Source organism: Lycium ferocissimum, chromosome 3 (genome assembly GCF_029784015.1).
Source record: "Lycium ferocissimum isolate CSIRO_LF1 chromosome 3, AGI_CSIRO_Lferr_CH_V1, whole genome shotgun sequence".
In the NCBI taxonomy this organism is placed as follows: domain Eukaryota; kingdom Viridiplantae; phylum Streptophyta; class Magnoliopsida; order Solanales; family Solanaceae; genus Lycium; species Lycium ferocissimum.
Genome location: NC_081344.1, coordinates 47,762,607 through 47,778,299, shown reverse-complemented (window position 1 = coordinate 47,778,299; position 15,693 = coordinate 47,762,607). Strand labels below are relative to the sequence as shown.

General features: G+C 40.6%; 1 protein-coding gene and 1 non-coding gene across 2 annotated transcripts; one reads left to right on the top strand and one right to left on the bottom strand.

Annotated features, from left to right (window-relative positions):
- Positions 1 to 5,958: 5,958 nt before the first annotated feature.
- On the bottom strand, positions 5,959 to 6,066 carry LOC132051295 (small nucleolar RNA R71). Its single transcript, XR_009413668.1, has one exon. It is a non-coding gene; the product is annotated as a small nucleolar RNA R71 (small nucleolar RNA).
- Positions 6,067 to 6,082: 16 nt separating this feature from the next.
- On the top strand, positions 6,083 to 7,768 carry LOC132048894 (uncharacterized). Its single transcript, XM_059439576.1, has 3 exons — positions 6,083 to 6,147; positions 6,518 to 7,405; positions 7,510 to 7,768. Exons 1-3 carry the CDS (start codon positions 6,083 to 6,085, stop codon positions 7,766 to 7,768), a joined length of 1,212 nt encoding a protein of 403 aa, XP_059295559.1.
- Positions 7,769 to 15,693: the final 7,925 nt, after the last annotated feature.

The following is a 15,693-nucleotide window of genomic DNA, read 5'->3' as shown; positions in this document are numbered from 1 at the left end:
ATTTTAATTTTTTTGAGGGGGGTTTTCCCGTCATAGGGTCCCCCCTTTTTGTCTAAGGTCCTGGACATAGTATGTGGGTCGTGCTCACTTTCGTATGACCGTGTTTGTATCTCACGCGTATAGGGCTATCTCCCCGCCGGCGGCCGGTCCGCATTTGTATATGGAGGAGCGCGCGGGCGGCGGCCGGTCCGCACATGTATATGATATTCTCCGTCGGGCCCCGTGTGGCCTTTGTTGGTATTTCTTTTGCCAGGTGGTTATTTTGGGTTAGTCCATAAAACAAAGGAAACTCTGCCGAAATTTTTCTGGAAATTATCTAAGTTTGAAATATAGCCTTACCGGCTTTTGTTATAAATATTTGAACTGGTTAGTTATGATCTGAGTTTGCGTTGGATAGATAGGTTCGGGTGCTCAGATCGGGCACTAGTCACGGCCACGGGGTTGGGTCGTGACACATACAGACCGTAGAATATTCACGGTACGTAAATTCCATCGTGAATGCTTAACAGAATGGGTCTTTACATGAAGTGGATGTCCGGAAAGTACGGACCGTATAATATTTACGGTCCGTAAAACTCACCGTATGTTGGTTCCAGAAGAGTTGTCAAGATAAGAGGATTTATGGGCAAGTTATACGGACCGTATAATATTTACGGTCCGTGAAAGTTGATCGTACATTTGATTACTGGAAGAGATTTCACGGAAGGCATTCATTGTTACACCTCGCATTTTGTGCGTATTCGGAAAGATCGGAAGTAATTCGGAATGGTAGGAGTTGAGGTTCCAATTGGATTCTACTTAGTGTGCATGTGACGTTTAAGGAAATATTGACGCGGAAATATTAAGGAAGGTTAAGGGCAAAATTGGAATCTCGTAAATTAGTCCCGTGAATTTCCGAAAGCGATCCATCATCAATTGGGCTTAAAACAAAAGTTGGAAAATTAGGCCCAAGAGGAGGGGTGGCCGGCCATGTATGGCTTGGCCCAAGCCCATGTCACATGGAAGTCATGTGACATTTAATTGGGAAGAGATGACATGTATATATACATGTTCATCCTTTGGAATATTCAAGAAATCAAAAGAAAATCAAGAAGAAAAAAGAAAAGGCCTTTCGGCCGAATGAGAAAGAGAGAAAAGAAAGAAGAAAAAAATTCTTGAAGCTTGCTTGTTGGTTCAAAACTTGGTTCTTCTTGGATTCATACTAAGTTTAAGGTGCTCTCCAAGTTGGTAGAATTATCTTGGCAAGAAAGTGTTTCTTTTGGGCAAGGAGAATTCATTGGAAGAAGGTAAGAATCTCATATTTTCTTTTATGTTATGGAAGATTTATGAATGTTAGAATAAGAGGAATTGCATGGAAAGCATGGAATGGTGAGTTGTGGTGTGTGAGCCGTGTGTGTGTGTGTGTATATAAGTGGCCGTGTGTGTGCATGGTTGTGTGTGGAAGATGTGTTGAATTTTATGTTGTACTCTAGTTGTGTTTATGATGGAATTCATGTTGGAAATGAAAGTTGAACAAAAATGGAATGAAGTTGGAAAAAAAAATGTATGTGGCCGTGAGGTGTATGGTGCCAACAATGATGAATTTATTTTGTTTAATATGTTAGTTGCGTTGTTGGATCTTTATAGAGTAAAGGGAGGTTTAACGATTTAAGTACGGGTGTTGGAATGGCTTATATGTTGTTATAAGAAGATATGTGTTCTAACGTAGCTATGATGGAATTACGAAAATATATTGTTTAAGTGTTAGTTGTGATTGTTGTTAATGAATTTGAGAAATGATAAGGTGTTATGAACATGTTGGTTGAAGAATGGAAGTTTTAGACGAGTTATGGTTTCGGTGGGAAATTTATATATTTTGCGAACAATATGAAAAAGTATGTGTAATGTCTTCAAATGATGTTGGAATGATCTTGATGATTAATGAGTATGAAAATATTGATATTGGTTTGGAAATGTGAAATTAGTTTGGAAGTTGTCGCGTTATGTAGAAAGAAAACTATTTGTGATTAGTATGCGATTCTTGTTGTGAATTAATGTTGTTGGTTTGGTTGTTGTTACAATTTGCTTAGAGTTAAATTCTCGGGGCGAATATTTATAGGGAAGTGTCACGAAATTTCGGTAGCTAGATAGAAACCAAAGATTGAAATGTCAACTTGCATGAATAGTAATCGGGTAAAGATGACCATTTGCGATTTCGACGAAACGAGATCGGAGTTTCGACGAGCTTAGCAAGCGCGAAAGGTATGTAAAGCTACCCCTATTCTTTCCTTGGCACGTCTTAGGTGTACTAGGCTTGACTTTGGACCTCGGGATAATCCTACTCCTGGAATCTACGTTCGAATTTAACCCTTTTTCCTTCAAGAGAATTGAATCTATAAGGTTGTAAATGGTTAGGAATGTTGTTAAAAACTAGAACTCGTACAAATGGAATCCGATTACCTTAAAACCCTTACTAATGATGTTATGAAGTTTAACATACGTAATTTACGTCCGCCACCTCAATTGGCCGAGGTGGGCCCACTATTTCCGATTTTACCCTTCGGTGCTTATGACTTGTCTTCGAACGGCTTTAAAAGAAACGCTTTAACTACTCCGCTATCTATTATCTAAAAAAAATTGTCTTGAATACTCCGCTAAGTCTTATAAATTGTTTTGAATCTTGGAAACGATCTCAGAGGGATTTATGTATTTGTAACCCGTCATGACATCCGGAATTTACTTATTATGACTCCGTTCGGTTTCACTGATTTGCTTCGTCACCCGATGTGCTTCATTGAGTCTCTGGATATATATATGTTATTTTTATTGCATTAGTTTCTCACTACTCCACTCGTGGATGCCTCAATGCTTCCTTCACTGAGCTCGGGCCAGGATTTGTTATCAAGCGCTTTCCTCTGCATTGTTCGCCGTGCCTCGGTGTGAGGGGGCGTGTATGACATGTACATGGGTCCGAAGTATGATGTGCCATGTACATATATTCGATATCCGATGGTGTGATGTGATGTGGCCATCGGGTATGTTATGATGTGTTCGGAGATATTCCCTACTCCGAAGTATGATGTGTTATGGCGCCGAGACTCGGGGCGCTTATGTTCTGTTCATCGAGTCCCATAGCGGGGCCGGTTTTGGCATATGTTTTCTGCATGCGTCATTTATGACTTTTGATATGCATTTTGATTTCCTATGTACTTTGTTCATTCTCCGCACCTTCTGTTCTGATTTTTAATATTATTTTGTACCTGCCTCTCGCTTTACATATTCGGCACATTTTCCACCGACCCCTTTTTCGGGGGCTGCGTTTCGTGCCACGCAGGTACAGACGTTTGATTTGCTGATTCGCTGCCTAGGTTATCTGCTCAGCTGTTTGGAGTGCTCCTTTGTCCGGAGCCCGTATTTTGGTATAAACTCTTCTGTTGTTTATGTACATATTCATTCTGGGTACGACGGGGCCCTGTCCCGTCATATGATTATGTTTTTGTTCTGTAGAGGTCTGTAGACAGGTGGTGTGGGTTCTGTACATGCTGAGTTTAGCGTACGATTACGGCTTATCTATGTGGTGACGGCCTTATCGCCTTCGTGCGTCATATCGCTTGATCCGACTAAATTATTATTTCCGCTCATTTTTATTATTTTGCTAGTTTAGGATAAGTTACGTATGAGTGCCCAACTAGGGTACTAGTCGCGGCCTACGGAGTTGGGTCGTGACATTCATTGATTCTACGGACCGTATAAAAAGTACGGTCCATACATTGGTCCGTCGAGGGCAACTTTGTCGATCATTTTGCACGGCTTTGACTCTTATAAATACCTGATTTTAGGTTTCCTGATTTATTATTCAACACAAAACTCAGTTTTACGTTTCCTTAGTATTACTATTAGGGGTGGGCGTTCGGTTTTTCGGTTTGGTTTTATCAAACTTCGGTTTGGCTATTTCGGGTTTGATTTTTTGAAGGTGGACACCGAATACCGAACCAAACTAGTTCGGTTCGGTTATTTCGGTTTTGGTTTTTTAAAATTCGGTTCGGTTCGGTTTTGATTTTTTCAATTCGGTTTTTTTGATATGATATTAGAAGCGATTCCCTTGACGCTAATTCATATTCTCAAAAGCAATAAAATAGAAAACTGATAAATTGAAATCAAAATCAAACAAACAGGATATACAATAATAGAAAACTGTAACCATGATATAGGATTACTAGCTGTTATATACACACCATAAGAATAATTAAGAAAACACATAAAGGACATACATTAATCCTAAAGACACATCCTAGTTGCCGTCCTTAATATATTTGATTTTCCCAACTGAAGTAGAAATTTAGGGATACAAATGCAAAAGACGGCTTGTTACAATTGGGTTTTTTTGGCTTTAAACTTAATGGACCTGGACTATTTTAATTTTTTGGGTAATGTATTAAATTTCGGTGTGTGTTCGGTTTTTCGGTTCGATTTTATCAAACTTCGGTTCGGCTATTTCGGTTTCGGTTTTTTGAAGGTGGACACCAAACACCGAACCAAACTAGTTCGGTTCGGTTCAGTTTGTTGAAGTTTCGGTTCGGTTTTTCGATTTTCGGTATTTATGCCCAGCCCTAATTACTATTCATAATTTTGAAGTCTTTTGGAGATTACAAACAATTGCAATTAAATTCAATTCAATTTCTAGCAATCAATTGTAAGCATTATGACTTCTATTACTTCTTATTGTTCTTCTCCTTCTATGAGTAGCTAATTTCCCTTACTAGGGTTGTGACCCAATTGATGGGTGTTTTGTGATTGGGTTTGTGATTGATATACAAATAATGGATTATTAGGGTTTGTTTATTCTTCATTCTTCACTCATAATTAATGGTTGCAAACATTGATTAAAGCCATAAACCTTGATTTATTTGGGAAAATAATTAGGGTTGGTAAGAATAAACAACAAGAACTCAAAGCTTTAAACTTTGTTTAATAAATTCACTTAGGAATAAGAAGAATTTACTTGGCATGATTAATCGTTCTTCATAGTTACTTTCTTATATTTGGGAAAATCATAGAAAGAAATAATCTTTATTTATTGGGAAATAGTAGAGATTCATATAGAGATTAAGTGCATTCATATAATGATCCATTATAAGTATATCAAGATCAATGCCCATGATCATACACTCTATCTAAAGGGGACACAACCTTAGTTTCTTTTACCATAAATTACCACAAAAGCAAATAGTTAGCAATTAGTCACTAAACACCCAACTTTTACCAAAATCATCGGATTAAGACATTAGACCTAAACATAGCATTCTACGAATTTAGTAACCTTTTCACACTCTATTCCCTGTGGGATTCGACCCCAACCTTGTTGGGTTACTATATTTGACAACGTCCGCATTATACCATTAATAGGTGTAATTTGAGCGTATCAAATTTTAGCGCCGTTGCCGGGGAATACGGTTTTGAAATTACTAAATAGTGTTTGCTTTATTGAAGTCTTTTGCTTATTCCATCACACCTTGTTTGCTACTTTGTGTAAACCAGGTGCACATGAATCGAATCAAAGAAATCAACGTGCCGGTAACCTGGGAATCGGTTGAACAATCGGGCGAATGATTCGGATGATGAGAATGTTTTCGCCGAGCTTGTTCCGGCAGGAGGATTATGCATCCGCTATTGTTCGGCCTCGAGTTGGAGCTGCTATCGTGAAAATTGACTCCTCTCTATACCGGGGTTGAAGCTTGAGGGATACTTTCGGAACTTACCGAGAATGACCCTCAACGCCATTTGCAGTAATTTTGTGGATGTGTGTGCTAATCACATCGTAACAACATTCCACAGATGCTATTCGGTTGAGGTTATTCAAATATTCCTTGGCTGGAGAGGCAAGAACATGGTTTGAGAATTCGCCCAAATTCGATTACTTCATGGGCAAGAGATGGTGGTCGCTTTTCTTCAAAATGGTACCCCATAGCAAGAAGGCTGAAATTCGGGACAAGATCTATGAATTTAAGCGAAATTAATCGGGGAATAATTATATGAAGCATGGGAGAGATTCAAGGATTATTTGCAGAAGAGCCCAAATCATGATTTTCCGGATAACATATTAATGGAGAAGTTCTACCAAGGGTTAGAACCAGTGACGCAGTCAGTTGCGAATAATGCAGCTGATGGGTGTTTCATGAACAAATCTTATCGACGGGTGGCCACCATACTTAACAAGCTGAAGACTCATAATCAGGCCTGGCACTCAAACAATGCTGATGTGGTACCGTTTGGTAATGCTATGATCCGAATATAGTGAAGGAGAATCAAGATACCCAAGAAACATTGGCGTAACTTGTAACAAATATTTCCTGTCGACGAAGAAGTTTGATGAATCCCGGATCAAGAAGGTAAATGTTTGTGAGGAAGATGCGCTTTTCGAAAAGGGATGTACCATACTCAAGATGGTCCATTCCATGATGGGCCCCATGCGCAAAGTTGATGATGCTAATTATGTTAATAACTCTCAAGCGGGGTTACCAAAGACGTAACTACTAAGGTGGTTATCGAGTCGAATCGGTGGAGACCTCAGCCAAGGTCAAGGTGCTTATAACAACTCTGGGAACTACAACAATAATTATGGTGGTGCGAACCAAAGGAGCTACAACAACTTTGGGAACAAGAGTTCCAATCCTTATATACCACCGAAAGGGCAGTCAACAGAGCAAGGTAGTTCGAAGGTTGAATCAATGCTTGTGAAGATTCTAGCAAATCAGTCTAAGTCTGAGAGGACTTTATCTGGGCTGACAGAGACAGTGGGTTCCCATACATCGGCTATTCAGAAGCTCGAATCACAGATGAGAGATATTTCTAGAGAGCAGCACCCTCCTAAAAAGGGAGGACTTCCGAGTGACACTATTCCAAATCCAAAGAATGGGGGAGGCGGTGTAGACCGTGTGTTTGCCATCACTACTAGGAGTGGTAAAATGCTCCAAGAGGCTGATGAGAAGGTGATTGATCTTGAGCTGATAGATGAAGAGGATGAGGTGCAGTCTGAAGCACCCATTATTGTTGATGAAAATGCTACTGACAAGAAGGTTGCTGATATTCCGGAGATTGCAAAGGCAGCTGAGAACATGAGCAAGCAGCCTGTGAAAGGGGCTCTCCGCCCTTTGACTCAGCTTTTCAAATCTACACCACCCTTTCCTCAGAGGTTGGTAAAGAAGAAGGAAGATGCTAAGTTCATGAAGTTTTATGATCAGCTGAAGCAGTTATCTCTAAATTTCCCCTTCTCGGATGCTGTCAAGGAGATGCTCGATTTTGCTAAATATTTGAAGGACTTGCTGACCAAGAAGAAAACGGTTCAACATGAAACCGTAAGTTTGACTCACACTGTGAGTTCCATCATCTCAACTACTACTGTTCAGAAGAAGGGAGATCCTGGGGCGTTCACCATTCCTTGTTCTGTTGGGCACCATGATTTTGCTCGCGCTTTGTGTGATAATGGGGCGAGTATTAATTTGATGCCCCTTGCTATATACAAACAATCAGGTTTGGGATGCCAAGGGCGACGACTATGAGGTTACAAATGGCCGATAGGTCTATCAAAACCCGTGGGGTGGTTGATGATGTACTTGTGCGGGTTAGTGATTTTATGTTGCCCGCTGATTTTGTAATTCTTGACTGTGCTGTTGATAGGGACATTCCTATTATTCTGGGGAGACCTTTCCTTGCTACAGGGAGAGCTCTGATAGATTCGAAGAAAAATGAAATCAAGTTCCGAGTCAACGATGAAGAAGTGACTTTTTAGGCCAGTAAAGGGATGAAGTTACCAAGTGCTTACGAGTGCATTTCGGTAATTGATTCGGTTGGCGTTCTTGATGAAGCAGTGGAGTTCAAGATGGAAGAAGAAAGTTTAGGTGAAGTCAGAATTTGGTATTCTCGTTAATTTTGATCTTGAAGACATGGAAGGTTATGTGGAGACAAGTAAATTCACTTGTTGGGTTGGGATCATATTCTTACCAACCAAAGAAGCGAGAATCTTGATCGGAAAATAGAACAACTCCTCCAAGAAGCCTTCGATCATTGAGCCACCTAAATTGGAGCTTAAACAGCTTCCCTCACATCTGAAGTATGAGTTCCTTGGTCCGGACAATACACTGCCAGTGATTGTGTCAGCCTACTAACTGAGGAGCAGATTTTACAGCTTTTGGAGGTGTTGAGTGTTACACCTCGGGAAATTCCCCGTTAGCGTACCATGAATAGATTCACGAAGGACACGATGAACACGAGGTTTGGGATAAGTGAGAGATAGTATGTGATGGTCCTAATTAAGATTTCCAAAGGCATTCGAGTTAGTGAAGGAAAGTTGTTAAGGAAAGCAAGCCATATGTTGGGTATCGGATAAGAATTTCGAGCATTGAGTTAGTGATGTCCTAATGACACCTTGAGGAAGAGTTATAACGTCCCTTAGAATGGCATTGAAGTGATAAACAAGTGTTAAGAAGGTTCCATAAGGATCGGAGATCAAACGAGTCGACGCGACAAGTTTCGAAAAAACTGGGCAACCTACGGCCAGACATACTGGCCGTATAAAAAGTATGGACACCGTATGTCCAACCGTAGATTCAGCCCAGTATGGCATACTCCACTGGACCAGATCTACGGCCAGACATACGGCCCGTAGAAACATACGGACCGTATGTTGGTCCGTATATCCCGGTCGGGCCGAACTTGAATTAATATAAGGGACCCTTTTCATTTCATTTTCATTTCACTCCCACTCCTCCACACTTCAAGACCTCTCTAGAATATTCCATACACTTCAATCATAAGAAAACAAGAGAAATCAAAGATCATCAACAAGAAATCAAGTGAACCAAGTGAAGGAAACCCATTAAAAGTCATACAAATCAAGAAAACCCAAGAGAGATGAAATAGGGTTTTTGTGCAAAGAGTGTATCATCAACCAAGGCTTGCTTCTTCATCATTTAAGGTAAGTTTCATGACCTTTCTATGTTATTTGAAGTATTAGTAAGTTGAAAAACATGGGTGGTGGAAGAGTGTAGAAAATGGGTCTTAAATGGGTGAAAATGTCATTGTGGAATAGTAGTGAATCATGAAAATGGTTGTGTTGATGTTACAAATGCGTTATAAATGACGTTTAGAACATGAAATGAGTATGGTATGAGAAAGAACGCGATAATAGACTTTGGTCATGATTTTGGAGAATTGAAGTGGAATTGTGAAATGCGAATCATGTAAATGAATGACGATTGTTGTTAGTGATATTGTGATTGTTGTTATGAATGTTGGGAGTTGATATGGAATATGGCGGAAAGTAGTATAAACAAAGGAAATGCTGCCCAAATTTCTCTAGCTTTAGTAAGTATGTTTTCATGATTGTTTAGTTAATGACGACACGAATTCCATTAAAGGTATAAACAATTGCATTCAAGGAGAACGAGCAAGCGATAGAATAGTTAAGCGACAAAGGTATGTGAGGCTTAACCCTTCTTTCTAAGGCATGAATCTTATGCATGATTTTCCTCCCTCTTCGTGAATTTCCTACATTCCAAACGACTAAAGGCCTATGTTCATGGATGGTCATACGAGACAAGAAATGTGATATGAATATGACGATGATAATGCCAAGCTTAAGTCTAGAGACCACGATATAATGTATCTACGAAGCTAATGATGTTTACCATGATCCACTAATGTCTTCTTCATGTACACTCACCTTAACGTAGTCCTTCCAAGGTGAGATATGATGACTATGGTTACTCCATAACGTAATCGGGGGTTTATGACCTTACGTCACCCCGACATAGTTATGGTTGCTTTCAAGTCCTAAGGTATAAATTGATGATATACGTATAATGATGTTAACTTATGATAGAACCATGATATGTCCATGAAGTGAATGATAGTGATGAGTCTATGATATGTATGATGATAAATGCATGATATATGATGATGATGTGATTCCACCGCGCCTAATTGGCCGGGCATGTCACCGCTAAGGCGGGCTGCTATGATTCCACCGAGCCTAGAGGGCCGGGCATGACACCACTAGTGGGCGGCATATGATGGTTACCCGGACGCGGGTTAACGACATGATGATGTATGATTGATGTGATGATGCTTGCATGGTATGATGATGTATATGTGATATGATAAGGCACACGCTATGATAATGTATATGATATGCTTATGTATGATGTATGTATATGAAACGTAGCTATATGTAGCAGAATGCACAGGTTATATCCTCATCTCATGACTTATGATTTCCTGACTATGCTTATTTCATTCCGCCTTACATACTCGGGGCAGACAATATTCGTACCGACGTTCGTTTTCTTTGAACGCCGTGTTCATGCCCACGGTGGGCAAGGAGATCTGGTGCCGATCTATAGGAGCTAGTAGCTGACTTGTGAGCACTCCATTGTCTGGAGGTGTCATTGATTATTCTTTTGGTACATATATATATATATATATATATATATATCCATGATTGGGCACGACGGGGTCCTATCCCGTCCATATGTCTTGTATTCCAGTAGAGGCTAGTAGCTACGCATGTGTGGGTAGTATGATCCCATGGCTTACCTGTATATGTATGTGCGAGTGTATATATTATTTTGATAGCCGAAGGGCTTGTGTTTATAAAAGTAATTATGTTTCAAATGATGATATATTTTCATGAACTTGAGCAAGTATTATGAATGAGAGCATATAGATAACGGAATGAGTGGTGTTCGGTGGTTAGCCCCGGATACCCATCATGGCCCGTAATTCGGGTCGTGATGTAGTGGTATCGGAGTGAGTTCAGTCCTAGGAAGTGTCTACGAGCCGTGTCTAGTAGAGTCTTGTTTATAGTGTGTTGCGCGCCACGCTAATAAACAAGAGGCTACAGGGCATTTAGGAAAAATGACCATCTTTCTTCTCATGAAATCGTGCGATAGAGCCGAGTATAAGATTTAATCCTCCCTAATGAGTATGTTGTGATTTCAGAATGCCGCCAAAGGAAAAAGCTAAAGCCGCGCAAAAGGGCAAGCCTATGACAAGAAGGCGGGCAGAAAGAGAGCCGCCTATGAATGTAGATGAGGATGAGTCACATAATGAGGCTCCATCTAATGCCTCCACTACTCCGCCTATTACGGAAGAGCAAAAAGGGGCTTCTGTTCCAGCTCTTATACCTCCAGTTCCTCTACCGGCTACTTCGGGTCAACAAGTGATCGAGGCTATTAATCTATTGACACAGTTGGTTGCCGCTCAGGCACAACGGCAAAATACGAGCCCAAGTGATCGTTCAGCTAGTGCTAGAGCCCGTGACTTCATGAGCTTAAATCCTCCGGAATTCTTTGGGTCGAAGCCGGATGAAGACCCGCAAGGTTTTATTGTTGAAATGTTGAGAACGTTGCGGATCATTCATGCTTCTGAGACTGAATCAGTGGAGTTGGCATGATATAGACTCCGAGATGTGGCGGTCCTATGGTACAATAATTGGATAGCGTCGAGGCAAGAGAATGAGCCTCCTCCCGTGTGGCAAGAATTTGTTGATGCTTTCATTCGTCATTATTTGCCGCCCGAGGTCCACCGAGCTAGAGCGGATAGATTCTTAAACTTGAAGCAAGGTAACATGAGCGCCCGGAAGTATAGCCTTCAATTTATTTCCTTGGCTAGATATGCTCCTACTATGGTGGCCGATATGGGAGATCGGGTGCACAAATTTGTGAGTGGCCTAGGGCCATATTTGTTTAAAGACTGCTTAACGGCTTCATTGCAAGATGGAATGGATATTTTCCGTATTCAAGCCTGTCACACCCCGACCTTACTAGGGTGTGATGGGCACCCGACTCTCCTCAGAGTCGAGCGAACCCTTAAACGTTCGCGTTACTAAAACCTGTCATTTCAAAAATCTTTTTAAACATGGAGCTTTTCAAATAGAAATCATTATCTGCGTACAAATTAAGAAGATTTTTCAATCAACTACGTGCCTCCTTTTTTCCAACTGAAAATCATCTGAAAAATACACACTCTTTTAACGCCTATAATCGATTCGCGCTCCCCGACGTACTATCCACGGACACCGCTCGCAAAGTCTCTAGGATGTACAAATACCATGACATAAGTACTCGACCCGGCAACACTCCGAACTGAGATGGAGCTCGCCAATCCCACTGGAACAGCTCCTAGCAAAGTCTTCTACTCGTCTGGGTGTACTCGCGTGCATGAAACGCGGCCCCGAAGAAAGGAGGGTCGCACGGAATATGTACCGAGTATGTAAAGCGACAACAAGTAAAACCACAGCCTTAATTTAGAAGAGGAGAAATCACAATTAAATTCAACACTGCAAACCTCGCGAAAGTAACATAAATATATATATATATATATATATATATATATATATATATATATATATATACGGGTCTCATGTAATCCTTAAGCCGAATAATGCAAATGAACACACACACCTTAAGCAAGGATGCAATCTAACCCGTGTGTCGCTTCCGACATACTAATGAAATAGTCCCTTCGGACGGCCGCTTCCGGCGTAGTAATAATGATAGCCCCTTCGGGCAGCCGCTTCCGGCTCAATATCAATAGTGGCCCCTTCGGGCAGCCGCTTCCGGCTCGGTATCAATAATAACCATGGCCCCTTCGGGCATGCTGCTTCCGGCATAACAATAATCACGGCCCCTTCGGGCATAATTTTTATAGCCCGTACTTTGTACGTTTGGATATTTCGAAGTCGTCGTGGAAAGTTAAGGGCGAGACGATTTTCGAAAAATCATTTTAATGTGCAGGTCGTCATAAAATTATTTATGACTATTATTAGTAGGGAGATATTGTGGGAGGTCAAGGATAAAAAGAGAAGTTTGCAAAATGGCCAATGGAAATAATGTGGAAGGTTGGGGACAAAATCGTAATATTGAGAAAAGTCGAGGGGCAAAATAGGAATTTCACCCAAGGTTCATGAAAATTCCAAAGAGGCCATATTGGCCATGTGACAAAAAAAGGATGAAAATTGATGACAATTAAGTCATCTTTTGTGTTGGAAAAAAATTCAAGAAAAAAGAAAGAAAAATCAAGAAAAAGAGAGAAAATTCTAGAGAGGGGGCATGTGCCCCTCACATGCTTGTAATAACTACATATATATATATGTTCTTCTTCTAATTCAAGACAAGAGAAGGAACAAAAAAAAAAAGAAAGAGAAGAGAGAAAGAGAGAGCCTATTCGGCCAAGAGGGAGAAAAAGGAGGACCAAGATTTTGCCATCAAAAAATTATTGTCTTGTGATATTTATACTAATTCAAGGGTCCTCTACAACGTGGTATAATTATTTCGGAAGATAGGACGTTCGTTTCGACGATTCCACACCTTGGACAAGTGAAGAAGTTAAGGAAGAAAGGTAAGTCTTAATCCTTTTTATGTGTTATGAAGGGTTCATTTACATTGTAGTATGTGGGGATGGATAAAGTTCATGAAAATATGGAAGTTGGCATGGTGTGGCCGTGTGTATGCATGTATTGTGTAAGTAAGATTAATTAAGTTTTATGTAGTATTCTAGTTGTGGTTATTATGGACTCTATATTGGAAATGAAAGTTTGATGATTTTGGTTGAAGTTATGAATGTGGGAGGTGGCCGAATATATATGTGCATGGTGTGAGAAGTATGAACCAAGTTCTATGTAGTAATCTAGTCGTTGTTAATATGTATTCTATGATGCAAATGAGAATATGATAATTCTAGTGAAGTTGTGATTGTTGGAAAGATGATGTGGAAGTTAGTGTGGCTTGCATGTAGTCTTCTTGCATTGACGAGAAATAGTGTGGTTAGTACATGAAATGTTAATATGAATTATGAATTTGAGAAAAGGAAAATGTGTTGGAATTGTCTTTGTAGAAATGAAGGTTACTTGTATTAGAATGTGTTTGTAATTGAATATTGATGTTGTTGGCATTCTTTGTGATAATGTGGCCGAGTTCCATTCTCGGATTGTTATTGAATTTGGGCCGAGCCATAATTCTCGGGATGGTGTATTTACAGGGGAGATGCTGCCGAAATTTCGGTAGGCAGATACTAAACCCAGGTTGGAAGTTTGAACCTCATGAATAGTAACAGGTAAATGTGACCATTTGTAGGATTTTGACGAAACGGGATTGGAGTCTTGACGAGCTTAACAAGCAAGAAAGGTATGTGAAGCTATCCCTCTCCTTCCTTTGGCATGTCCTAGGTGTACTAGGCTTGAATTTGAGCCTCGGGGTTATTCTCGTTCATCGAAATTCGATTACGAAATTGAGCACTATTCATTCGGTGCGATTGAACCGAATCCTTATATCTTGTTGGAAAAATGCTCAAACGTCCGTAACTTGCGGGAATGTAATCGAATTGCCTTGAAACTTCCATGAATGACTCCATTAAGCTTAGTGTATGTAATTCGAGTACGCCACCTCCGTCGACTCGGGGCGGATCCGCTATTCCCGGATCTCCGCCTACTGTTTATTTGACTTATTTTTGTACCACAATTGAAGGAAAACTTTTGGCTATTGCCCTAACTAGTAAGCGATATTTTATAAAACTTTTCAAAACCACTCCGAAGGGAGTGTGATATTTTATAAAACTTTTCAAAACCACTCCGAAGGGAGTGTGATATTTTATAAAACTTTTTCAAAACCACTCCGAAGGGAGTGTGATCGTTTATAAAACTTTTCAAACCACTCCGGGCGGGAGTGTGATATTTATAAAACTTTTCAAAACCACTCCGAAGGGAGTGCGATATCTTATTATTCGATTTTCCAAAACCACTCCGGGCGGGGTGTGAGATTTTATTATTATTATTATTACTATTATTATTATGCCCGAAGGGGCTAGGATTAGTATTATGTCACGAGTGGCATGCCCGAAGGGGCCGTGGTAGCCGTATGCCACGAGTGACATGCCCGAAGGGGCTAGGATTATTATGTCGGGGCGCATGTCCGAAGGGGCCGGGATAGACGTATGTTGGACCGGCATGCCCGAAGGGGCCATCATTTTATTCCGGACCGGCATGTCCGAAGGGGCAGGGATAGACGTATGTCGGAACCGGCACACCCGGGCGGGGATTACTAGTATTATTATCATTGTTATTACTATTGTTATTACTATTATTGCTATTATTATTAGGCCGGAAGCGGCCGTCCGAAGGGACTATTTTATTTAAATCTTTAATTCATGTCAGGTAACCTAAACTTGCTTCTCGTTGTACTTTTTCGATATACGCTTCAGTAATGCTTTACATATTCAGTACATTCTTCGTACTGACCCCCTTTCTTCGGGGGCTGCGTTTCATGCCACGCAGGTACACCCAGACGAGTGAAAGACTTTGCTAGGAGCTGTTCCAGCGGAATTGGCGAGCTCCATCTCAGTTCGGAGTGTTGCCAGGTCGAGTACTTATGTCGTAGCATTCTGTATATCCTAGAGACTTCGGACGTTGTCCTGTGGATAGCGCGTCGGGAAGTGCGGATGATTTGTAAATGTTAAAAGAGTATGCATTTTCAGATAATGATTATTGTTTGAAGAGTTTCATGTTTCTTAAAATTTTTCGAAATGACAGGTTTTAGTAACGCGAACGTTTAAGGGTTCGCTCGGCTCTGAGGAGGGTCGGGTGCCCATCACACCCTAGTAAGGTCGGGGTGTGACAATAATAGTAATGATAATGTAACATAAGTAGTAAGTGAAATGAAA